This window comes from Mesoplodon densirostris, chromosome 4 (assembly GCF_025265405.1).
Source record: "Mesoplodon densirostris isolate mMesDen1 chromosome 4, mMesDen1 primary haplotype, whole genome shotgun sequence".
NCBI classification, from domain to species: domain Eukaryota; kingdom Metazoa; phylum Chordata; class Mammalia; order Artiodactyla; family Ziphiidae; genus Mesoplodon; species Mesoplodon densirostris.
In genome coordinates, this window is record NC_082664.1 from 138,651,953 (window position 1) to 138,679,440 (window position 27,488).

Consider the following 27,488-nt stretch of genomic DNA (forward strand, 5'->3'; position numbering starts at 1 on the left):
TATTCAGGAGAAATGTGGTCTTAGAAATGTTTTAAATGTGTAAACACCCACCTTAACATCCTAATATAACAACTCAGAGAAAACGAGCATAGTTGTAAATATTCAAATAGAAATACTTAAAGTGACCAATCAATATCACTCATTCATTCCATTCAACCACTCAACAAATATTTATCATCACCTACTATATATCGGACAATGGTGACACTGCAGTGAGCAAAAGAAACAAAAATCCCTTTCCTCACGAAGCTAAATTTTAGTAGACAATAAACAAAAGAAATCAGTAAAATATATTACATGATGTTGCATGCTGAAAAAAATAAATAAACCAAAGAAGAGGGATAGAAAGTATTTCAGTGGAATAGAATTTAATACAAAGGACTTCAATAGTAGATCAATTCAGAGAAGTAACAGGATGGGACCAGTGGAAAAATTGCAAATAGACTATTCCAAGAACCTTAGCTTTGAGCAAGGTGGGAAGAAAGTAGACTATTTGAGCAGAAGAGGAAAGTGACCTAGTTTTTTAAAAGGCTCCCTTATGCTGCCTTAAGGCCAGCTATGGACAAAGCAGAAAGACCAGTGATGAGAATAGTTCAATAATTCAGTCATGAGAAGACAGTGCTTGAACTATGGTAGAGCAAGGAGTTGTTAGAAGAAATTCTATTCTGGTTAATTTTGGAAGGAACGGGTAACAGGATTTGCTGACAGATTGGGTGACCAGTGTGAGAGAAAGACACCCCAAGTATATGATCAGGTCACCCAAGATGGCTGTCCTCTTGCTCTCTGTACATCTCCTGCTCCACAAGTGCCTACTTCAGCCACACTCTACTACCTGACTGACCTTCCCACGTACTTGCCCCAGGCCCCAGCTAATGATTGGTCTAACTTTAGCCACGATGATAACCTATCAAAGGGGTGGTGAGGGACATGCCCCTCTGCTGGTTTCCCTGGTAACTGAGGGGCCAACCTGACATCAATTCCCCTATAACTGGTAACCTCCCCTTCCTCCCAGGAGTGAAGATTGCCTTCATGACCGGCCAAGAGCCTGGGGCACACAGTGAGGTCTCACTCCAGGACCTTGCTTCAGACACATAAGAGCCCCCATCCATTAAACCATTGACGTCTCTGTTGCTGATTCCGGATTCTTTCTTTGGTCTTGAAGATGGGCAAGTACAGGCCTTGTAGGCCTATGGGGGGTGGCCTAACACCAAGGTTTTAGCCCTAAATAACTGGTACACTGGAAGTGGTCTCAACCTAGATGAGCAAGACTATGCTTGGAAGATCAGGAGCTCAGTTTATGACAGGTTAAGATTGAGAAGCCTGTTATGCATACAAGTAGATTTCAAACAGACATTTGGGTAACTAGTCTGGAGTAGTAGAGATGCCTGAGCTAGTGATATAAATTTGAGAATTATTAGCTTAGAGAAGAATTTAAAGAAATGAGACTAGATGAGTATGGACAGAGAAGAGAAGGGGTCCAAAAAATAAGCCCTGGGTAATTCTAGCCCTATGACATTAGACAAATGAGAAAGAACAAAGCAATGGAGAAGAGAAAAAAGGCAGCCAATGAGATAGGAGAAAAAAGAAGCAAGAGGGGTGTCCTGGAATCTAGGGAAGAAAGGCTTTCCTGGAGGAGGGATTGATAAAATATATTAAGTGATACTGAACACTGTAGGATGAAGACTGATGACTGACCACTAGATTTAGCAGTGATGGTCACTGGTGATTTTGACAAGATCATTTTTGGTGAAGTGATGGGCTAAAAGTCTAATTGGAGTAGGTTCCAAAAATAAGGGTGGATTTAAAGATTTAATATTTAAAAATTTTTAGTTCTCTACAGATTGATCTATAGATTTAATGCAATCTCAACCAAAATCCCAATAAGAACTAATATAATTTATTAAACAATTCTGAAAAGTAACAAAAAAGGTGGAGGACTAAAACTATCTAATTTTAAGATTTGCTATAAGGCTTCAGTAATCAAGACAGCATAGTAATGGTAAAAGTATAGACATTTGGACAGCATAGAGTGTCCAGAAATAGACCCAAATAAATATGATCAATTGATTTTTTATAATGATGCAAATGAAATTCAATGAATAAGGGATGATCGCTTCAATAAATGGTGTGAAAACTACTGAACATCTATATACAAAAAAAAGATCCTGACCCATACCTCACAACTTATTAAAAAAAAAAAAAACTCTCAAAATGGAACCCAGGATTAAATGTAAAAGGTAAAATAAAACTTTTAGAAGAAAGAGAGAAAAATCTTTGTGACCCTAGTTTTGTCAGTAGCACTACCTGTAAATAGAAAGACTGATAAAGTAGACTTTATCAAAATTAAAAACTTTTGCTAGGCAAAAGATAATTTTAGAGAATGAAAAGACAAAATTCAGACAGCGAGAAAACATCAGCAAATAAAGTACCTGACAAAAGACTTGTATCCAGAGTAAATAAAGAACTCAATACTCAACAATAAGAATGAAGAGTGGGCAAAATATTTCAACAGACTGTTCACAAAAGAAACTCAGATGGCAAATCAGCTCAAGAAAGCATGATCAACGTTGTTATTTAATATAGAAATAAAATTAAGACCATAATAAGATATAACTTCATTCCTATTAGTGAAACTGAGCAGGATCCTGTGGGGCTCCTGGTCACGGAAGTCTTTCTCGCCCCCATTTCTTGTTTGTAGGGAATAGACTCCAGCCTCCATGACCCTCCCTGAGTTCCAAAGGGCAGATTAGAACAGTTGCTAATCAGGGAAGGGAGGGGATGCCAAGACAAGGGAGGAGCAGTCAAGAAACAATAGTGCAGCTTTGGGGCCAGGTCATGGTTCTGCCTCAGGGATACACATAACAATATCTTTAAGTTCTTTATAGAACTAAAACCCCCAACAAATGGAAGATGCCAGCATTCTTCATTCCAGATTAAAGGAACCAGAGAAGCTCTTCAAGAAGGCCACCAGATTAAAGGAACCACAGAAACTCATCAGATTACTTGAGGCCCGATTAAAGGAGTGCAGGCCCTGCACACACCCTAATCTTACCCACAACCTCACCCTTGAGCTGTTGCTATAAAACTCCTTACCGAATCCCTCCAGGTAGGGACACATAGTTTTCGAGGGCAGGATCCCACTGTGTCCCCCATTTGTCTGGAAAAGCAATAAAGCTATGCTTTTCTACTTCACCCAAAACTCTGTCTCTGAGATTTGATTTGACACTGGTGCACAGAGGCCGGCTGAGTTTTTGGCATCATTAGAATAACTAATAAAATAAAATAAAATCATGGAAAATGCCAAGAGTTTTACCAGAAGATGTAGAACAACTGCAATTGGCATTTCTTGTAAAGTTTTACATACATTTACCAAATGACCAAGGAATCTCCCTCCTTGTTATTTATCCAATGAAAGTGAAAATTTATGTTTACACAAAACTATATATATATATATCAATATTTTTAACAGTTTTATTTGATATGACCCCAAACTGGAAATAACCCAAATGCCTGCAGATCATATATAACAAAGAATTACTACTCAGCAATAAAAAGGAATGAACTGTAGATACACTCAGGAAGAAGGCTGAATAGCCAATATGTTACACTACGTAGATTATTATTTCATTTGCACGATGTTCTGGAAAAGGTAAAACCATAGGGGGACAATAACAGTTCAGGAGGTAGGAGAGGTTGACTATAAAGGACTAGCACAAGGGAATACTGGAGGCTAATGGGACTGTTCTATATCTTTATTGTAGTGGTGGTTAATACAACCACACATGTCAAAACTAATAGATCTCTATGACAAAAAGAGTGAATTTTCTGTCTATAATGAGGAGAAAAAGACAATAGAAGGAGAAAACTTGTTCAGAAGACAATTCGAGAAAATAAATTGGAAAGAAAAAGTAAAAAGGACTATTTTGAAGGGTTTTGGTATTAAAGGAAAAGAAGGATAAGGGTAGTAGCTGTAGAAGAAAATGGAGTCAAGCAATATTTTTAAGACTGGAAATAATAGCATGTTTGGTGATGGGGAATATCCAGTAGAGTGTTGAAGACTGATAATTCAGGTGAGTGAGGAAGATTGATGGACCACTGTTTTAGTAACTCAGGAGGGGAAGAAATTAATTACATCAGTGGAAGATACAGCTTTTTTTTTTTTTTTTTTTTTGAGAACAAACAGCTAAGCAATCATAATAAAAAAAAAAAAGAAGGAACAGAATATGGACACAGATGCAGGTAAGTAAGTATATGGGTGGGTGGCGGGAGCATGTGGTCAGACCTTGAGTAAGCTCTCCAGTAGTTGCTCCTGTTTTTCCAGTGAAATCAGAAGCAAGGTCATCAGCTGGTAGTGAGGGTGGGGGAGGACTTGCAAGTTTGAAATGATTTTGTTTCCTATACACTGCAAGGCTGGTGATTGAGGAAAGGCAGGTATTGAGCACTGTGCTGGCACTCCCCTCCCTCACTCCCATTTTCCTACCCCCCTCAATATCAATGGCAGGCATCACTTGTCAATGAGAGCCTGGATCAGTTCTATCACCCTCTATGCACTGTTCCAGCAGCTACTGCCAGCAGATCAGAATTGATGTAAATTCTATTTATGCCAGTCACCTAATTTTACCATGACTTCAAAGCAAATGAATTTTAATTGAACTTTAAATGATGGGTGGTTTATACAGTATGGTTTTGTTTTCTTTCTCTCTTATAAAACACCAATTTTACTGTTTTAGTGAAGATAATCATGGGCAACTGAAAAGAAGAAAAATAATTATTTCTAATTTTTTCTGTACAGGAATTTCCTGAATAAAAAATCATAAACTCTCTTTCAAAGGGCAGAAATGTTTAGCCCATAGCCTGACAAGTAGTTTTAGGAAAGGCTTTACATGAATTGTCCGGCTAGCCAAATTATAATTGCAGACAACTTGCTATTAAAGCAGAGAAGATATACCTAAAAAGAAATATTTGTGTAGGTTGGTAGATAGCAATTAATTATACCAATGGATTAAACAATCACACATATTCCTATATAGACATTCCCAGGGCAGGAAATGGAAGTTGCTACAATTAGGGTAAACTTAAAAGAGGCTACTCTCTTGCAATGAAAAAGTCAGCAAGACATCTCAGTTAAAATTGAAATGCAAAGTGAACTCCATTTCCATTTAATGTTCTTAGGGTTTTTTTTTTTTTCTGGTAAGTGTCACATCCACTCACTAGAGAGCTTTGTTTAAGATGAATTTAACTTAAAACTAAATTTGAGCCAAATGTATCAGAATATCTTAAGTGTCTAGGATAATCTTTTTCAACACACATTATGTTGGAAGATTCATTTAGCACAGGCAAAGGCACCACATCTTAATCAATGGGGATGAACAGTACTGACCAAGAAAAGGGTAAAACCAGACTCTACCAGGGAGTAAATGTATGTCACACGAAGACAGTGACAAAAATAAAAGATGTACCTTCAACCTAAAAAAGGTGATACTTGTTAGCAGGTCAACAGTTGATTTCAGGTCTTGCAATCTTTCAGCATTGCTGGCGGGAAAGTTTTCCTGGTTAATTAGGAAACAGAAAATGGGTAAATTATCAGCATTAAGCCTCCAGTGGCAAATAAACTACAACTAACTTTCTGTGAAAGAAAACGGTAAGTAAACTGTGTAAAATTTAAAAAGTATCACCACAGTATTCTCACAATATTTTTACTGTAAAATATCACAGAAAATAAACAAGTTGGAAGTATTCTTGTCTTAGTCTTGGAAAGCCATATTCTTCTATTTATTCCTACAATGTAACAAAAATGTACAAAATAATATCATTAATGCAATGTTATGAGGTTATTCATCCTTGTTTCACAAAATAGGTTTCATGCTGAAAGAGGGAGGGTGAGCATATATTTGAAAATATTTTTTATAATTTTCTCAAGATGGGTTATTTTTTCCAAAATCCTTTTGGGAAATTTTACATGTCCTATATTTACTTTTAGTCACAAAGAAGCTAAAAGTAAAAAAAAAGAAAAGAAGACTGCACTGTATAGTCTCTCCCTGAAGTACTGCAGATTTAAACAAAAAGTTTTTGTTAGTGAAGTTTGGTGAGAAATGTGAGATAAAAATGCAGATGTTCAGAATTTTGAAGGAAAGGAAAGCAAAGGAATTATGAAAATATTAAGGAAACAATTTCAGCATTGAGATATTTCTCATATTAACGTGCTTTCAGATAGGCTTTTTAAAGAGCCATTAGGAAAACCACAGGTAACTTTTAGGTATTCATGAACTCAAGCAGAGTTGGAGAGTCAAAGTGATGGTGAATGAGGTGGCCTCAAGGTCCTTCTTGCCCCCAAATATCATTTTCATTGCCTGTCAAAGCAGTTCCCTTCTCATAGTGTTGGCCCCAGTTCCGACATGAAAGGTAAGTTTGACAAAATTTGGTATTATAATTTCCAGAAATGTGCAGTTAAGCGATCCATCAATAAGAGACTAAAAATTGAATGTAAGAAAGATACATATGTACAGATATGGAAAGATATTTATTATAGAATAAATTGTTAAAGAATGCAATAATTATTACTATAGATTTTTTGGTAAATAAAATTTGTAACTAAATTTTTTGGTAACTGTATTTTCTAAATAAAATTATATTTGTGTGTTTACAAACACAGACACACACATGAATATATTTGTGTATGTGTGAGTTTGTGTGTGTTTCACTTGCAGGTGAAGTATAGAATTGTTGACAATGAACTCTGTACAGCTTCAAAAAACGCACATTGTATTGATCTGGGAGTGAATTAAGCAGTGAATCCCAGAAGGAATATCAAAAGCTGAGGAAATATCAGCTGGATATCTTAGTAAGAAGGGGTGAGCTTTTAAAGATGAGGACTGGGCCACATGTCTACTTCATGAATTAGCTGAGGGCCACTCAATCTGATGGTTATTAAAAGACATAAAATTAAAGCTGTACATGTGTGCATGTGTGCGCGTGCACACACACACACACACACACAGAGTACTGCAGGTTGATGTGGAGCAAGGTACCTAAACAAGGTGTCTACTTGATTACTTAGGGGACCCGTCTAGTGTGACAGGACCCAAGATTCCAAGATCATTATCTTTACTTTTCCATTACATAGTGGATAACTTTTTTTTACAATATGACAAGAAATCATCCGAGCCAAACACCATATTTTACCTTTAGGCAAATAATTTTGTACATACCCTATACTTTGACAGGTCAATCCTTAAAGAGTTATGCAACTGGTCCAGTAGTTTTATGAATTTTTCCCTCTGTGCAAAGCAAACACAAAATAGGAGAATGGAAATCAATGATAATTCTAAATGCAGTCCTCACAACAAAATCTGTCTGAGTTAATGTCCCCATTTGATAGAAAGGAAGGTTCAAAGATGTCAGTGATTTCTCCAAGATCATAGAGCTGGTATGTGACATAGCAGTGATTTAAACTCAGGTCTCTAACACCAAATCCACACTCTTTCCTGTAAGTCACACTGCCTCTCTGTGATGAATGAGACAGTATCCAAAGAGCTGAGTCATGAAGAAAGAGTCCAGACAACTGAATTGCCACTGTACTCCTTCACAGCAGTATGAGTCAACAAGAGAATATAACCCACCCCTCTTCCCACCTCCACACACCACACCACCTCCCCAAAATTAAACTATAGTTATTTTAAACTTCTCCCACCTATGGAAGGGGGACTAGCTGCTCTTTGTGTCAAAAACAATTTCAAATGTATTTTCCTTTTGGTAACAGACTTCATAATTTGAAAGGATTGACTGCCTTTAAAGTATGTCTATGATTTAGGGCTAAAAAATTATAAAATATCAGGTCAACAAAAATTACCGATGCCTCCCTCTGATGCTGTATCAGGGTTGGACTGACTTCTTCATAGAAGGATTTGAAGATGATAACGGACAAGAATTAAAACGTTTTGCTAATAAGCATAAGGATATAGTTGTGTGGATTAAATAAGTTAATTAGATAAGGTAAAAAAACATCAAAGTCACACATGAAAACTTTACAATAGACAAAGCACCATTCTGAGTCTCTGATTCCTAAATAAAAATGAAAAAAAAATAGGGGGATGGTAGTAAATAACAGTAAATGTTCCTCCCTAGACAAATATTCTGTAAACACCAAATTACACTTTGGAATATATTAGCAAAAGTAGAAATTTTTCCTAGAAGTTACACACACAAGTTGGATTTATGGGGTATATAACTCTTATCCCTTTAAGTCACTGATCTTGATGAAGTGAGTTGAATATTAACAGGAGTTGATAAATTGTTCCTAAGTTGAAACTTCAATTTTCTGAATAAACTGCCTTTTATCAGGTTTATATATCAGTGAACAAAGTTTGAGTATTGCCTCTGTGTTAATAACCCTTGTGGAGGCAATGAAAGAGCCTAAGAAATGACCCTTGCCTTCCAGAAGCTTGCTATCTTGTTAGGCAAGTAAGACTCTCCAGTAAAGCTGCTGGAAAATACAATGAATGTCTTAGAGTTTTCTTTCTTATTCTCTATCATACCTTCCTAGGGGAGGAGGTGACCTATGTTGCCCTTATTAACCCCCATCCTCCATCAGTGTGGGTCAGTGGATCTCAATCAAAATAGAAAAATAAGAGAGCTGCTACAATCATCGGTTTAGGCCATAGTAGTTAATCATTCAACGACTGTAAAAATCAATGTGTTTGTGTCAGTCTCTGGATGCTTTATATGACATCTGTGATTGGTATGAATCATTAAGACAGCTGACATGACCCTAGTCAACCATGCTATGACCCAAATCACTGGCCCTGTTGTGTATACTGGGACCAACTGTTCTGGTTGTCTGCCCAATATCCCTTCTTCTCTTCCTAATAGAACCTCAAGAGTCAAATATGTCCTTTATGAAAAACCTACCCTCCCGGGCCTCTTTTACTCTAGCAATGGCCATGTAGCATGATTTTGGCCAATGAGATGTATACAGTTTATTAAAGGGGATGGAACCAGCCAGCATACTACCGATGAATTATTATTTAGAAAGATTCTAAAAGAATGCTCTGCAGAGTTGTTGTATTAGTATTTGCTATATAATTCTTTGTTAGGCCTTTTTTCCATTTGCCCTTTGTGTCTCTCTCCTTTTTCTCACCTTAAACTCAGATGAGATACTAGAAGGTCAAATAGTCATCCCAGGGCTATAAGATGAAAAGTTAAACAAATGGTAAGGTAAGAATGATGAGGCAGGAAGCTAGGAGCCTCCACACCTCATCCTAACTCTGTTTGCCCACCCTTTCAAAAAATTACAATCCTGAGCAGCTGTACTAGCCCTGAATTCCTTATTACCTTTGGACTTAGGTTACATGGGAAAGAATATTGAGTTAGGTTTGTTGAATTTATTTCATGCAGCTGAACAGAATTCTGACTGATACAGATCACACATTTAGTCTTCCAACCTAGGTCTTCAGTGCCCAGCTGGAAAATTTACATTCCAGAAAAACAGAAAACTGTGGAGAAAACTGCCAGGCATGTTGTCGCTAAATCCCGAACAATATCAGGTGACATGAAATTAAAAGTGTGCTCCTGATAGAATTTTCACAGACATTTTTTAAACAGAAGGACAGCCTGAAATTTTATTTCATTTACCATATTTCTATTTAACTTGAGTGAGATTGCCTTTGTGAGAGCAGAGGAGGCCTATCACCTACATGGTGTGATTTGAGGAATAAGAAAAGACTGCGATTAAAAAATGTTTCTCGAAGGACATGCCACAATATCTGAAACTGTCAAGTTATTCAGTTCTTTGCATTTGGTAAGGACTACATATGTCTGCTATTAGGGGCTAAATCTATAATATTAACATTAAGCATTATCTGTTATCAAGTATTTAGGTTTAATTAGTTGACAAGAATAACTCTAGACCAGGGGTCAGCAAACTGTCTGTAAAGAGCCAGATCGTAAATATTTTCAGCTCTGTGGTCTCTGTCACAACTATTAAACTGTCATTGTAGCACAAGAGCTTCTATAACCAATATATAAACAAACGAGCATGGTTGTTTTCCAATAAAATTTTGCTTACGGATACTGAAGCATGAATTTCATATAATTTTCATGTATCACCAATGACAATCTTTTGATTTTTAAAAACCATTTAAAAATGTAAAAGCCATTCTTAGCTCATGAGCTGTACAAAACCAGTTGGTGGGCCAGTTTTGACCCATGAGAAGAGGGGAGATTTTGAGTAGGGGGAGGCAGTTACTACCCCACAAAGACACTCTTAGCAAGTTTCCCTAGGACACTGGGAATTGTGGAAGGAAAAGCTCTTATAAAGAAGGTGTGTAAAAACCTCTGCATCATCTGCAGCTTCTCTCTCCCATTCCTTTGCTTCTCAGTATCTCACTCCAACAGCAGCAGTAGATTTAACCTGAAGCTAATGATGCTTAAGCTCTCGGGGTCCTCGTTTGATTCAGCTTCCCTGGGAGGAGCCCTAGCTGCATGTGCAACCTGTTCTTAGGTTTTCATAAATTTACAAGAATAGGATAAAATTATTCTGACCTGGACCAGCAAATTATAAAGTTTTTTCCAGATCATATTGAAAGCAGTCATTCTTTAAGCAGAACAGAAACATTTCAAGTAGAAGTAATGTGTAAGCTATTTAGATAAGTTTTTGATAATTTAATTAATGCTAATCATATGAACATACTGGCAATACATTTGCATTTCTTATTGATTTGAGATTAATATTGATACCAATAGAGATACCATAAAATTATAAAATGCCACTGAAACAATGTTATCAGTGACACACTAATTAATAAATGACATAAATTCAAAGAGTATATAAGAAATCACTTAATAGGAAAACTTGAAAAGCACTGAGATATTATTGTTCACTGAGCATGAAAGCCTAACGTTTCTCTCAGTCTGACTAAACTTTAGACGGGCTTCTTCTTGACACTAGGTCGTAACCTCCCTTTTTTATTTTTAGAGCATTTTTTTTCTTTTTTTTTTTTTGCAAATTGTTTTAGACATCATGTTTTTTTTTTTTTTTTTTGCATTTTCTATGATTGTAAGCATTTCTTGTCACTTTATCAGAAAGTTCAGGTTTCCCAGGGATTTGGAAAAGGAACACATATGTTGGGGCATGGCTGTGTGATCAGGGGGACATGCTGATTTTTTAAAATTATTATATAAGTTTCAGGCAAACAGTATTATAATTTGACATCTGTATACACTAGAAAGCGATCACCACCACAAATCTAGTTCCCATCCATCACTGTATAGTTGAATCACTGTCTGATATACATTCTATCTCTCCCCTCTGCAACATTTCCTCTACAGAGTGACCTTTCTAAATCAGAAATTCTATCAGATTCTACATGAAGCCTCAAGAATGAAGTCCAAACATCTGAGTGGGCATTAAAGGGCCTCAGCAATCTAATATTGATCCAGTAACACAATGTTCTCTTATATTTCCATCTTTTATTCTATCTGCCCTATTCACTAGGCAGCCTACCTTACACACACTTTGAACTTAGTTTTGTATCTTCTCCTTGTCTTTACTTCGAAGACCTAAGGTAGTTTTCCTTCTACTTCTTGGACTTTGAAAAATACTACTCATTCCTAAAAGCACTGTTCCTTTTGGCCAGTTTCCATGAGCCTCTGAAGAGTATCCATCATTTTCTCCTCCTCAATCTCAAAGCAAATTTACAAGTATGAACTCCTTTGACACTTATCCCATTTGGGGAGTGATTTATGGTTATTGTTACACATGGTTAGGTAACTATCCCATTAGAGTATAAGACCCAGAGAACAGAGGTAAACATTTATCTTTCAGTCCCTCTACTACCTGCCATAGTGCCTTAAAGGAGGTATCACATAAATATGTCTTGAATGAACAAGCAACCAAATAAAAGAATACCTGTAATGAAAAGGAAATATTTATTAGCATATTTGTTTTTGCAGGGCACTGGCTATATCAGAGGGTATCTATGCTCAAGAAAAAATTGAGCTAGATAAACATCAATTTTACTAATAATTTGCTATTTGTGTCTTAAGATAACTAACTAAATAAGTTTCCTAAAAACTTTTCTTCAAAGTTGAAAAACTGACCCCCACCTCATGGAGTTTTCTTCCTTTCCAACTCTTGCTCTACCCACGGTGTTTTCAACACACATGGAGATGTTTTATCCAATCAAGTTCTTTGATAATCTTGACTCCCAGCAATCTTTGCATTCAAGGGTGTGCAACAAAACCATCTCTCCAAAAGAAAAAAGCCTTGATTTTTAGCATTTGCCAGTTTTCATGATAAAAAATACTCTGAATTTCCAGTTTCAAGATGGCTGTACTCAACAACCAGCCTGAAATATTCCTAAAAAATCAGCAATCACTGCCTGTTAGCAGGTACAAACTAGCTCCAGTACACCACTGTTTTTACACTCAGTTTTCAACAACCTACTCCTAGAGATACATCTTGGACCTGAGGCTTCCCCCTTTGAAATCTTAACTACATGGATGATGTTCCTACCCAAATCCTTTATCTCTGTCTCTATCATGGTGCCACTTATCAAACCTAGATCCCATGGTGAATCACTTCAACTTTCTTTTGATAGTATCACCTATATGCTAATTCCCTAACCCTTCGATCATCTCTATTTTTTTTGTGTGTGGGAAATTTCAACCTTCTGCTATATGTTACTACATCAGAATCTGAATGCTGAGAAATTCTGAGAAAAACTCACAGCCACATGAATTGTTGTAACAACAGATTTATGCTAGGAATTCCTCTTATGTGATCCTGAAGCATTTGTCTTTCTAGTCCCTTCCCTTTTTCCAGCCTCCTCTACCTTGTGCATCTTTATCATAGCCCTTGTCTTATATATAAGCATTTCTTGTCCTGTAGACAACCATAGAGAAGATTAGGGAAATATAATATGATTCCATCAACTTTTCACTCCTTTATCAGAAGATTAGCATTCTCTGCAAGGACTCACACACTATTTCCACAAATTTCAGAATAGGAACTTGTCCTTTCTTATTCCAAAGAATGTCCCTCCTTCCATCCTCTTGACTACATTTACTTCTTTCTCCTCTGGGATGTTATTATATCACTTATTCTCCATCTGATAAATCTGCAACTTCATTCTTGCAGCTAGTTCCTGTCCTAACAATCTATACATATGTTAAAAGTTATCTTATTAAATAATAAAAACTCCTACCCAACCACAGAGTAAAAGTAATATCTCTTTTTTCATGGTAAAACCTTCTCACTCTTGACCAATCTCTCTCTTACCTTCTCATTCAAGTTGCTTAACAGGTTAGTCTCTATTTCATCACCCACTTTCCCTCTTTTATTCATTATTATAAAATACAAATACAATATAGAAAAATGTACAACTTTAGTATAAAGATGAATACAAAACAAAAACAAGAAAATATTAGCTGTAATCCCACCAAGTGGCTACACTATTGGCATTTTGGCACATTTTCTTTCAGGCTTGTTTCTAAACCCGTATATATATATACATATATATATATATATATATATATATATATATATATATATATATATATATATATATATATATATACACACACACACACATATACATATATATGTATATATATGTATATATATATATATGTGTGTGTGTGTATGTTCAATGTTGGAATTAGATTATATATAGATTTTTGTATGTATATATTTTCATTTGTCATTTTTTTAATGGGCATTGCTCAATTATATACACTTTTCTTTAAAAGTTTGATTTTTTAATGACTGCATTATATTTTAGGGAATAAGTGAACCCTAATTGACACAGCTATTCATACATGCCATTCACTGAAGGTCTCTATGAAATTAGGCTTTAACCTCAACTGCTTCACTTAGCAATGACCTCCTAATTGCCAAAGCCAACAGGCTCATTCCTTTCACCATCTTACTTGAACTTTTTGCAACAGTTGACAATGCAATATACTCCTCTATTCTTAAAATATTTTTACCTTATCTTTAATAACGTCAGATTTTTATCATCATTTTTACCCAATTTCTCTAATCATTTTCCTCAGCCGACCTTGCTTCTCTCTCATCTCCATACTCAATGGTTCTGTTCTTTTCACTTTATTCTTGAACATTTTTCATACAAACCATGACTTTAAATAACACTTGCACACAAAAAGTTTGGATTGGAAAGAGTAATGATTTCCTTTTCTTAAATATTTGTTTGTTTTACAGTCCACATAGGTAAGAAAGCTTTTCCACTGGTTTATTTTTTGAGATTCAAAAATGTCTGGATTACACCTTTGGGAAAGATAAAAAGGGGCCTATATAATAGTGTTCCTGCCTGATTCACAGTGACAGTATCAACTTCAGAAGTCAGGTAAATAAGAACTTCAGGCCAAGTGAAGGTGGGAAGCTTTATACTTATTATATTTGACTGAGCAAATAGCATTATTTTCAATAGGTAGAGAAAAATTTAGTCAAATTTACACATCAAATCACTAAGTTATCAAGATGTAGTTTGAAGGAAGATTTCTTTTTTGACCCTGTCCTACAATAAGTTATTTGATTTACAAAATGAACTTTGTTATAACTATGTTGCTACTGAAACACTGCAAAGTAGTGAAATCAATCTGGCTTCTCTTCTTTGGGTCAGCATGAAGTAAAGGAGCATGCTATCTCATTTTCCTCCAGGTAGCTTTTATGGAAATTAGTCATATAAACACATCTTCTTTCTCAGAGGTAGAAAGGCTCAGTGTTCCACAAGGTTGGCTTATTCTCTACAGTATACTCAGGCAGAATATTAAAAGCAAAACAATTTTATGAGGTTTTCATAACAAAAACTGTTCTATGATCTGGTGATGGTCATAATAGTATTTTGTTGAGCTGACTAGGGAATTTTCTTTGGTCCCAGCTCTTACAAGAGCCAATCTGTCTAACAAAAGTAGAGGACAGGCAGGAGAGATGAAATCCTCATACCTTATATTTATAGAGCATTTTCAACTATTACAAACTAGCTTATCTTTTACTTCATTTGATTTTCATCTTCAATTTGAGAAACATGTCAGAGCAATAATTTCTACCCTCAATGAACATATTGAGGCTTGAATGACTGAACTGACTTGTTAAATTTGAATACAAACTCAAACCCCATGACTCTTAACCCAAATAGTGTTCTCTTCTACCAGTATTTATTTTGATTGTCATTAAATAACAATTACTTTTTCTTTTAATTCATTCCAACTCATCTCACATACTTCACATGTGTTTTCTTTTAAATGAAAAGGACAAGAAAAGAGTAAACATAGCAGCACATTTTTTTCCCTATTGGCTTTACACCCTTTTATTAGCTGGGTCTCATTTGTCTCTACTTTATAACACACACCTCAAAATTTGATTTCTAACAACATGATCAATAACACAAATCTATTCAGTGAACTGATTTGGAAGTGCATTGAAAAGAGTAATGATGGTGTCATGGAAATCACCTTCCTACAATGGATCTTAGTTTCCTCCACAAACAAATGAGTACAGAACTACCTGTCTCACAGGGTTATTGAACAGAGCTACCACCTACCAACTGCCCTGGTGAAAACCTTGGGAATCTTTCCAGGCATCTTTCCCTTTCTCTCACTCTTCACATACCTAAAGACAGCAAGTGCTGTTGATTCTATGCCCTGAAAAGCTCTGGAATTTGTCCTTCCTACCCCATCTCCACTAATTCTCAGTTTAGATCTTCACCACTTTACTGGAATTACTGTTTATTTATATCCTATTTCTAGTCTTGTCAATTTCAATTTAATTATGCTTATGGAGAATGGGTTCCAGCACCAGGTACAACAGATAAATACTTGAGACTCCTTAGGATCCTGCATTTTTACTTTTCAGTGTGTTCTTGATGCATTTGATTGTCAGGTGGACAGTTTTAATTAGATACAGAGAGTTTTCTTGGCTTCTTTATACACCTAACACTTTTTTTTTTACTTAGATGATATGCCTTTATCCATCAGTACCAGTAGAAACCAATAGGAAGTGCAAATGGAACCCAAAAGGCTCCAGAGAAGCCAACTGAGCTCACATTTATGAGGGAACGATATCTGCCATGGTTAATCCCAAATTTGCTTACATGGAGGATTTTCTATAAGTCCTAGTACTCTATCACAAAAGGTATGTTGTCCTCCATTGGAAAAGCCATTCCAGATATGAAGATTTAATCTAATGAAGATACCTACTGACAGTCAAATAAAGGTATTTCACTGAACATGTTTCAAATAAACTTTAAGCTTTAGTCTATTACACTAAGAGATATTCCTTAAGATGTACATTCTACAGTAAGATTCTAAGAATATCTGGAATCCAAAGCTCCTTGAAAATCTAAGTCCCATAAGTTATGAGGAATTTTCAAGTTCAAAAAATAATACTTACACCAAAGTTGGTAGCGGCAAATCGATCTGAGGCAGAAATCTGCACATTTGTTGAAACAGTTGAGTGAGCATAGAAAGCATTTATATTTGCCAGCAAGGTGCTCATTACAGCAGGGACACCGGGGCACATGTATTTAGAAGACAGACATGAAAAGTGCCTGCAAGACAAAAACATTAAGTGCTTTAAAAACAGAATCTAATTAATTCACATAGCAGCGTGTCCTCTAACATCAGCAATTAAGTAATTCCTCTACTCTATCTATGAAAAGGAGAGAAAACTCTTAAAATTACTAATTGAAAGAGAAAGCAATTTCGGCCTTTTAAAAACTTCTCATTCACAAATGTGAAGTGGCTTAATTAGAATGTGATTTGCCACAAGGATATGTGCATAATTTCTTTCAACTGGGAGAGTGTTGTGTGTACACACAAAAAGTGCAATTTCCAGTGGAATCTAACACTGTCGAAAAGCAATAATCCAGGAGTCTCCCTTTCTCTGGCAACTCTGTCCCCAATTACTTCAGTTCCTGAAATGTTGAATTGCAACCAGAATGTTCTTTCACACTTGTATTCCTCTCACACTGATAAGGTAAACAAGAGGCCCTCCTTTCATTGCACGCTGACTGAACAAGTCAACTTAACATCTGACCTGAGTCCAGTTTGTGAGCTTTTGTTATTAAGGAGTATCTTCTACAAGCAGTTTTGTTTATTGAGGTTTTGCTAAAGCCAGAGTTTAATTAAGCTAACAAATGAACAGTGAAGACAACCTGAATTATGCCAGCTTTATGCTTAAAGACCATTTCTTTTAAACCTTGAATAACAGTATCATTTACAGACATCAGAAGCATCAAGTGTTCAATTCCATTACTTCTCTCGGGAAAATTTGTTTCACTTGAACTCTAACAAAAGACTTAAAAATTGAAAGCACAACTTGTGATAAAAGTGAAGAAAGAAGAAAGAAATTTTCATTACCTAATCTGATCCTATTTTGCTCTCATATCTCAGTAATTTATCCAACACCAAGGCATCTCTGAATTTTGTATTATTGAACACAAACACAGAATGTACCCACATAAATAAATGCTCCAAGTGGCAGCTCAAAAGAAATGGATGGAGGTCCTGGAAATGTTGCATTTCTTAGACCTTAGCCAGGCCACTCATCTAACTTCGATAAGCTCATAAACGTAGGCTACATTTTTAAACATGGATCTTTGAGGATCATGAACAGCAAAGTATGCCGTGAGAGTTACATGATCTGTGTAATGTAACCCTGGAATTAGATGATCACTGCTGTCTTCTTTTAGGTAAATGATGCATATTTTGACTTTATTATACACTACTTATAATTTATATCTATTAAGAATATCACAAGTGATATAAATATATTAAAAATAGAAATTAAATAAAAACTAGCATATGGTATCACATTTCTTTCTTTTTTCAAAACTGTCAAATAATTAGATTTGTTAGACCCAAGTCAGAGGTCAAGAGATATGGAATATGCAATGCCTAAATGGGATAATGTAGGAGATGGCAAAAGGGAAATATACATACCTAGGTGGGAACAAGAGATAGACAATCACCAACTGTCAAAATAAACTGGTGAGGAACTCGAAGACCAGAAGTTTATTTTCCTCAGCATGCATTATCTATTTAAAGAGATTCTGGAGGTCACCAGAATGAATAATTTTGTTCTTGCTTTTAAACCAGAATTAGTATTCTCCTAATGCAGGTGTGTTACTTAGTCTTTACTGCTTGCAGCTGCCACCCTGTGATTTTTGTTGTCCGGTAAGAGCAGTAGAAACAGCTTAGCAGGTACTTTAAGTAGAACAATGGAGGAACATATGAATATTCTGCTTAAGGCGTTCACGGTGTGAATTTGATAAGTGAAATAGAAAGTTTTATTTTGAAGATGATGCAATTATAAGGCATCTTAGGGGAAAATGAGTGCCATATGGGAAGACCGGGGATATCAACAACAAAGCTTTGTCTATTTTATACTTTGACTTGATTCAGCCAATATCTTAATGATGAAAATGCCCTATGAAATTGTGGCTTTGCAATCCCAAAGCAATGTTTTATAACCAAAATGAGAGGTTTAACAAATAATTTATGTTAGATATGAAAATTTATGGGTAATATAGGCAAAAAGCTATGTAAATAAATATAATTTAGAGTTTCTTAGTTTAATGAAATATTTGCTATGTGTTTATAATTTAATGTTAATACATATTATTCATAAACAATTAGAAAACAGGAAAATAAACTGCCATTCACACTGCTGTTCTCTAAAAAATAAATTCAATTTACAGCCAAATAGTATAATTATAATACTTTCTCTTATCAGAATTGATGAAAAATAGAATTAGAATTGATTCTATTGTTTTTCTACTCTTTAACCTTTCATTCATTCTTTTTTTTAATGTTAAAGGCATCTGGGCAAAGTATTCTCCCTTTAACAACTACACATTTACTATATTTCTGGGACTATTCTTCCTGATAGGGATCTTGAGTTGATTAAAACATGGTCCTGGTGTAAAAAATTAATGTATACCCTAATTGAGAGGCATGCACATTAAAACCTCATTTTGTTACACAAGAGAAAGTGCTGTTACAGAGGTATGTAAGGGTTTGGGTGGGCCATGGGATGGAGGAGTGAGGCCTGGAGATGGATGGCAAAGGTCCAAAGGTTGAGTTGAGTCCACTAGTGGTGAACCTAGTATAGGAGAAGTCAGAGGGAAACATCTGAGTCAAGGTCTAGAGGATGAGTGATTATGTAATGGCCATGGAAGAGTGGAGAGTTTAGTGTCCCTAGAATTTAGTTTGATAGGTATTTACTGAACATGTCTGAAAGCCATGGGTATAGATACTGGGTATACAGTAATGAGTTCACTTACAGATTAGTGGGAGAATCATTGACACAAGAAATGTAATACAATTTTGAGAAAGTTATGAAAAAGAAAAGCATAACAGTGCTATGAAACACCAAATTATAGTGAGTGTATTGTACCTTGGTGGTGGTGGGGGGCTGTCTAGGAAGACTTCTTGAAATGATGCTGGGCTAAGAGTTAATGTATGACTAAGAGATAGCCAGAGCGAGCACAGGGCTTGCTATTGCTGATAGATAAAGAATGTAATATTCCAAAGGAATGGAATAATTAAAACCAAGGCACAATGGAAAGAAACAAAATATTGTGTACAATGAACCCTAGCAATTTTCGGCTGGTGGAGCCCAAATTTCCAGGAGCACATTCTAGACCATTATATGACCAGAGGCAAAGCGAGGGGTATATACGATAGTCTTGTGCAATATGGTAGGTAAGTTGGACCTATTATATAGGTCAGAAGATTTTTTTCAAACAAAACTCAAAATCTTACAGAGTCAATATAAATGAAAAATTACCTCCAACAATCTCTCATTGTTTACATGGGGTAGGAAGTGACATCATCAGGGTTAAGTTTAAAATAGATTTGGTGGGAGAGGATTTTAGGAGGATGGCTTAAGGAAGGTGAGACTGAGAAGAGTGTCCAATTAGGAGGCTATAAAGGGAAGAGATGATGGGTGTCTGAACTAAGACAGTAGCTATAGAGATAGGGAGGAGGGAATATATTTTAAAATTATTAAGAGAGGAAAACTGTCAGGACTCAGTGCTTGATAAGGAGTGAAAGAGGAGAAAGAGAAGTGATGAAGTTCCAAGGCTTCGGTCTGGATGAATGGGTGAGGGGTGCTTCTGCCCAGTGAGCTGGGAACTAAAAAGGAGAAAAAGGGGTTGTAAGGTCGGGTCATGGGTCCAGTCAAGTTTGAGCTTAAGGTGCTTGTAGGATTTCCATAAAGTAATGTCCACCGGGTTACTGGAGACCTGGGCTGGACACTTAGATCTGGGGATCACTTCAAAACAATGAAAATGGGTAAGATCATCCAGGGGAATTATATAGAATGAAGAACAGTGTCAGGAAATGAAACCTGGGAAACACTGATATACAAGGGACTAGTGGAAGACCAATAAGTAAATTCTATGACTGGGATCAAACTTAAAATGATAGGGACTTCCCTGGTGGTGCAGTGATTAAGAATCTGACTGCCAATGCCGGGGACACAGGTTTGCCCTGGTCTGGGAAGATCCCACATGCTGTGGAACAACTAAGCCCGGGTGCCACAACTACCGAAGCTCGCGCACCTAGAGCCCACGCTCCGCAACAAGAGAAGCCATTGTAATGAGAAGCCCGTGCACCACAACGAAGGGCAGCCCCCGCTCGCCGCAACTAGAGAGAGCCCATGTGCAGCAACGAAGACCCAATGCAGCCAAAAATTAAATAAATAAATATATTTTTCCTTAGGTATGTCCTTTAAAAAAAAAAAAAAGATAGGTAAAAGGAAAGCCAGGGCAATGGAATTAGGGAAACATTGGAACGGGAGGTTTGAAGGGTGAAGGATGATTGATGCTGATAGGTACACTGAAAGAGTCTTATAAGAACATAACTATTGGACTTGACAAATAAACATCATTGTGACAGCAACAACATCAGTGTTAGTGGAGTAATAGGGGGTTGCACCGAGACGGAATAGGATGAAAAGTGAGAAGTAGCAGAAGATGACCAAGGAAAAATGGATCAAGGACAGATTTTGTTGGTCTTTAGCTAAGGAGTTTTGACTTTCTCATGTGAACTACACAGAGTTAGCTGAAATTCTCACAGAGGGAAGGGACACTGTCAGATGAATTTAGAAAGATGACTCTGAAATGGTGTAAAGATGGATTGAAATGAGTAGGTATTGGAAGCAGAAAAACAATGTAGGAGATGTAGAAGCAAAAAATGACATTTCTGCCCCACTTCCAATATAACTAAGTCCTTCACATACCACAGTCATAAGGAACAAAATATTTTCCACCTTGAGATAATCTGAAAATCACAGAATCACATTATTTCTGGTCTCCAAAATATAAAACCTCAAATATTTCTCTAAAACCTGAACTTCCTAACAAAACAGTTTTGAACTGGAGTTTAGCCATGCTATATCTGAAAATGTATTAAATCTCATTATATGACCCCTGAAAGTATGAAAACTAGGTGGAAAGCTGCTGTTTCCACCAAGAACAGCACAAGAACACCATGTAAACTAGGTTGCCTTAGGAATGTTAAGTTTTTGTTTGGTTTCGTTTGGTTTTGCCAGTGCTTCTAAAGTCTCATTCCCTCTCTGTACTCATTGTAATTAAATATTTCTTTCCGTTTCTAATTTTTTTCTCCCTAAGGTCACAGAGCAGTGAGATGATTAAGGATTAGAGTTCAGGCAATGTAAGCTCAGAAGCATCTTTCTTAACCACCAGGGTGATCTTCTCTTAATTTATCCTCCTCCCTCTCTAATGTTGTGTATTACTTGTGTATGTATCTGTTTCTTCCAGAATGTGTTTAGTTCATACTTAATTGTCATCTAATCCAGCCCACATCTAGCATAGTGTTTTATTGTACACAGGAGTTGTCCCATAAGTATTTAATGAAAACAAGTGAAAGCAATATGAGTTAAAGGTATTTATGTAGCATTAGTGTATAGGACATGCACTTGTTTACTTTGAGTATGACAGTTTATCACAACATCCAATTGCTTTGTGAACATTGGGCTGAAGTGCATAGCAGTTAATGCCATAATGATCACAACTTTGAAAGTGAATTGTATTCTGCTTATAATTGGTACACTGAGAGCAGTATTTTAAATTTTTCAGAGCATTAGGCATGCATTCATCTTAGAGACTGGATAGAAGTATTGTACTTTCTGATTCAGATTTAACTGAGATGATTTCTGGGGTATGATGTGAGGTAGCCAGCTGTTCATGATCTACCCCTCTGAACCTCCCATGGAAATGGCCATGAAAACAAAAATAAATGATGTAAAGTCATAGCAGCACTGGAAATTAGGGGTACCAGTCAAAGATTTCCCTATATCTGGGAGGGACTTTGCCTAAGTTTAGGGCAGCTGGATAGACTGAGAGATATTCGGTGACTATCCAGTGTCTAAACTCCTAAAATATTCACCTGACTAGAGAAGAAATGGGAAGATATTTCTGGGAACCATACACTGTACACCCCCATATCAGAAATGTGAGGTCTAGGCAGCTGGCCAGCAAGGCTGTTGATCACTTTTCTATTCCATGGTAATGGCTTCCAGATGCAATAAAGCTCTCTCGTGTTTCCCACACCTTCTCACTTTATATCCATTAAAGAGTACACAACTCCCAAGACTGCAATACAGCCTGTGCAATAGGGAATGGGCAACGGGATTAGAAGATAGTTAGAAGAAACGGTTGGAAGAACACCGGGAACAGTATACCATGGGGATTATCTATAACATTTTATGTTCTGCTCTAGCAAGACAAGAATTCCCAAGTTGTTTACATTATCCAGGAAAAGAAATCTAGCTCTCAAACTTAAAGAGCCCACCAATAGAAGCAGGTAAATATCTTTGCCCAATCTAAAAGCAAATTGCATTTGAATAAAGTCATGGCACAGAGGGAACATTTTTAGAGGCTCACCTGCCATTATAAGATCTGCAGGTGAGTACTGGTAACGCCCTGGTGGTCTACAAATACTGATTCAAAGGACCCTGTAAGTTACCAAACAAGCAGGATGCAAACATCTTTGTACATTATTATCTCAACATGCATACAAGCGCTTGTGTGTGCATGCACACACACACACTTATACAGCAAAAATAACCAAATAAAATGGTCACAGTGTTATCTCTGGGTGGAGCTACAAATATTTTTTATTTAAAAAATATATCCTGTATTTTTAAAAGTAATTTACCATTAGCATGTTTTATTACCCTAATCAGAAAAATATTTTAGTTATATATATATTTATAGTTTGTAAATGTTAATTCAACTTTTGCTCTATTGTTGATTTTACAAGTCTCTTTGTAACTTTTAGCACCAATAAGAAACAAAGTAATACAACTCCTTTTAAAATTTTTGTTTGACTAAAGTAAAAATTTCTTTATACTTTTCTTTTCTAAAAAAGCCACAAAACCTTTAAAGTATGTAATGTAAAAAGCCTATATTATTCTTTACAGTATCATTAAATAAGATTTTTGTGAAGTTAAACAAGTCACCCGTAAAATAATTTTTCTTTTAAAATTTACCATACACCTAACTAATTTCTGATGAATGAGTAAATGCAAAAAATGCCATAAAATTACTATGCAATGGATGCCAGTTTTAGTACACTAAATAAAATAAATCAAGAATTTAAAAGATATTAATGAAATGATCTTGGATCATAACTTCCTAATGCAAAATATAGGGCTGAGAATGGGGAAGATATGAAAAATCAAAGGACAATGAGAAAAACCCAATATTTCACTTAATAATACTGTTCTTCCCATTAGATTTTTACATCAGCTTCAATATCAAATTATCATTACTATGGTGTTTTTCTTGTCAGATTAAAACTGTAAACAACAAAAATTCTGTTGTTTGTTAAAAGGAAAATAGATCAAATTCATAAATATGAACCTCCTAAATTTGGTCAGAACTTAGTTGAACATGTCTCAATATACCTAAAGATTAAAGACGCAATACTCAGGAAGTAGCTGTCACATTTTAGAACTTATATTAAAATGTTCTTCATAGAATTAGTGATTCAGGAGGTAAACAATCAGTTGGAATACCAAGATTAAAATTTTAAGCATTTGATATTAACTAAACAAATAAAACACAAACTCAGAAATAGAATTTTCAGGTCACTGTAAGAAGTGTAATCTTTTACCTGGTTGGTAAAAATTATCTGTCTTTTTTAGAAACTGTAACCAGGAGCTGGGTAAGTTAAGGACAGTAGCTGTTGTTACCAAACCAATAATTTATATTGAACTTGCCTTTCCACGTGCACTTGTAACCCTAAATGATAAATGATTAGGCAGCCAATATAATATAGGTAGTTGTGATACCAAGCAGGGCCCTGTGGGTCTCCTGGGCACAAAAGTCTTTCTATGTCCCTCCATTTCTTTGATTACAGGAAACAGGCTTCCTTCAGCCTCCATGACCCTCCCTGATTCCAAGGGGCAGATTTAAGCAGCTGTTAATTAGGGAAGGGAGGGGAGGCAAGGCAAGGGAGAAACAAACAGTCAAGAGAAACAATAGTGCAGCCTTGGGGCAGGGTCCCAGTTCCCCAACAAGAGATACACACAAAATATCTTTGAGCTGTTTTGTAGATACTGAAACCCCCACCAGGTGGGAGAAGTTATCCATTAAGGATGGTGTGCTGCCCACAAGCACAGAGACCCCAGACCGGTTGGAACCAGAAGGTTGATGATGCTGACTCCCACTTACCTCACCACCAACCCATCAGAAGAATGTCCACAAGCTGATCACGCCTTCTTTGAACCATTACTATAAAACTCCTCACTACCCTCTTCAAGTTGGGACACAGTTTTGAGGGCATTAGCCTGCTGTGGCCCCCTTTGCCTGGCAAAGCAGTAAAGCTATTCTTTTCAGCTTCACTCAGAACTCTGTCTCCAAGATTTAATTTGGTGTCAGGGTCCAGAGGCCCAATTCAGCTTCAGTAGTATGCATCAAAGTACACATTTCTTAGATGAGTGAAGGACAGAAAGAAAAAAGAGACAAACTTCAAAGAAGTAAAGATATTCATTAGGGTTAGTGGCTACATTTCCTAGAAATCTTGCAGAAATAATCACCAAAAAGCTTTTTTTTTGGTATGTGGAGGGGAGTGGGGGTGGGTAGGGAGGGATTATTGGTGGTCAATTTAGAGTTATAGGTACCATGGCATAGAGCTGATTCATTCTAGTCCTTGCCCTGTTCTGTGGCCTTAGAAAAGTAACTTTATCACTCTTAGATTCAATTTCTCCATCAGTAAAATCAAAGAGCTATTAAAGATTGTAAGGGTTAGATCTTCTAACATGCTATGAATCTCTGAATACAGGTAACACATCTGGCCTACACATACACATTACTTTTCCCTACCAACAACATTTGGTTCATTGGGTCCAATGGTTAGTTGGGATGACCAGGAAGCAGGGGACAAGGGAGTCATCCTTTGCTCTTTGAGAGTTTTCAGCTAACAGACTTCTACGTGATCTTCAATTTGGCAGTATTTGCCTCTGAGTATATGTGTGCCCATTCTTTATGCAAGATTATTGTCAAGGAAAACTTACTTGCTTCTAACCATACCTTGAAAATCATTTCCTTTTAAGGCTGCAGTTCTAATACTACTTAAATTATTCCCAGGGCGGGAGGGGAAAGGGGAACAGGATTAAAAGTACAATTAGCAGTTTAAAATGACTGAGTATATCCCTGCAGCAAACCATTCCCTCAAAAAGCACACCTTCAAATAAAATAGGTCAAACAGTACTACTGAATAATCTCTCAAAATGTTTAACATTGCCCCAAAAAGACATGATTAAAAAACAGTGGATTAATAATGTTAAAATCACTTGACTTTGTTTTTGCCAGAAAATGGGGTTAGTGTTAAACCAATTTAACAAAAGGAATTTCAATGCCATTGGAAAATTAGTCATAAACTCCAGAAAGATGCTTAAATTGCCAAAAATGAGATAGTTACTGGCATGTTTTCAGCTGAAGCAACTGCTACATTATCAACTATTCATTCTCAAAATACTATTGACAAAATATTAGGAAATTATTCGTATTTCAAATAACAAATCTCGATTCAGCTCACTTGCTATTGTCTTATATTTTGTTTTCATCAAAACAATCATCTAACTTGTCTGCCTCTCCATGGACAAGTCTGCCTAATCACACCCATCTTGTGGTTTCAAAGGATGGAAAACGCCTTTGATTCAAAAGATTTAAAAATCAGTTATTATGAAAATAGGAACAGAATGATTGGAAAGAAGCACTAAAATGCAAACAATGATTCTTAGATCCTTAGAAGAGATTTCAGAGAAACAATATAAGGTGAAAGGAAAGACTATCTGTATTCCTAATGTTAGAAATACACTAAAATAATATTTATCACATTTGCTCTTGAAAATTCAGATTAGCATGCATTTCAGTGATTTTATTCATTGTTGTCACTAAACAGGGGCTAAAATATTTAAAGATCACTTCTCTGGCCAAAAGCATCATAGCTTTACACAGATGCTACGGATTGCTCAAACTCATTTATGGAGGTTTTGAGTATCAGGGCACTGGTGAGGGACAGGAAATTAATGAAATAAGTAGGGTTTAGAGAAATGATGGAAGTCGAAGAGCAACTAAGGATGGGACCCTCAGGCTGCCTATCAGCTTTCTCTGAAACCCCTCCTCAACTGTGCCTGGATTGGCCCCTCCATGTCTACACCCTTACAGCACCCATGCATGCCCCCATTATACTGTCTTCTTATTATGCAATTTATTGGTTCAGCCGCCAAAAAGGTTCGTTCGAGTTTTTCTGTAACATCTTACAGAAAAATCTGAATGAATTTTTTGGCCAACCTAATATCCTTCCTCTTCTCCTCAGATTAGGAGCTCACTGGGGACAAGAGCTTCTTTTATTGCCATATCCGCAATGTGTTGTGTAAGTCCTCGTACTTATATCCTCAGACAGTGTCTATCAAATAAATGAATTACATCTTCTGGAATCTGGGGTCCATAAGAGCCTGGAACTTAACTTCTTGCTTGTTGATGTACTCTCGGTGCCTTTAAAACTTCCTGGTATATGGTAGGCACTCTATAAATATTTCTTAAAGGAATCAATAATTCAATTAAGCAACACCCTCCTTAGAAAGGCTCATAGGAGACCTTCAAGATGGCAGAGGACTAAGACGTGGAGATCATCTTCCTCCCCACAAATACATCAGAAATACATCTACACGTGGAACAACTCCTACAGAACACCTACTGAATGCTGGCAGAAGACCTCAGACTTCCCAAAAGGCAAGAAACTCCCCATGTACCTGGGTAGGGCAAAAGAAAAAACAGAGACAAAAGAATAGGGACAGGACCTGCACCTCTGGGCCGGAGCTGTGCAGGAGGACAAGTTTCCACATACTAGGAAGCTCCTTCACTGGCAGAGGTAGGGGGTTGTCGGGGGGAAGCTTTGGAGCCATGGAGGAGAATGCAGCAATAGGGCCTCAG

The 27,488-nt window shown here is 36.5% G+C and overlaps 1 protein-coding gene across 2 annotated transcripts in view; it reads right to left on the reverse strand.

Moving 5' to 3' along the window:
* Nucleotides 1–27,488, reverse strand: part of UNC13C (unc-13 homolog C) — a 587,724-nt gene that overhangs the window by 272,833 nt on the left and 287,403 nt on the right. For both annotated transcript variants that reach the window (XM_060095294.1, XM_060095293.1), the window contains 3 exons: nucleotides 16,409–16,565; nucleotides 7,209–7,277; nucleotides 5,460–5,549 (listed from right to left, as the gene is read on the reverse strand). In XM_060095294.1, the coding sequence (XP_059951277.1) occupies nucleotides 5,460–5,549; nucleotides 7,209–7,277; nucleotides 16,409–16,565 (316 nt within the window). The remainder of the gene's footprint in view (nucleotides 1–5,459; nucleotides 5,550–7,208; nucleotides 7,278–16,408; nucleotides 16,566–27,488) is intronic.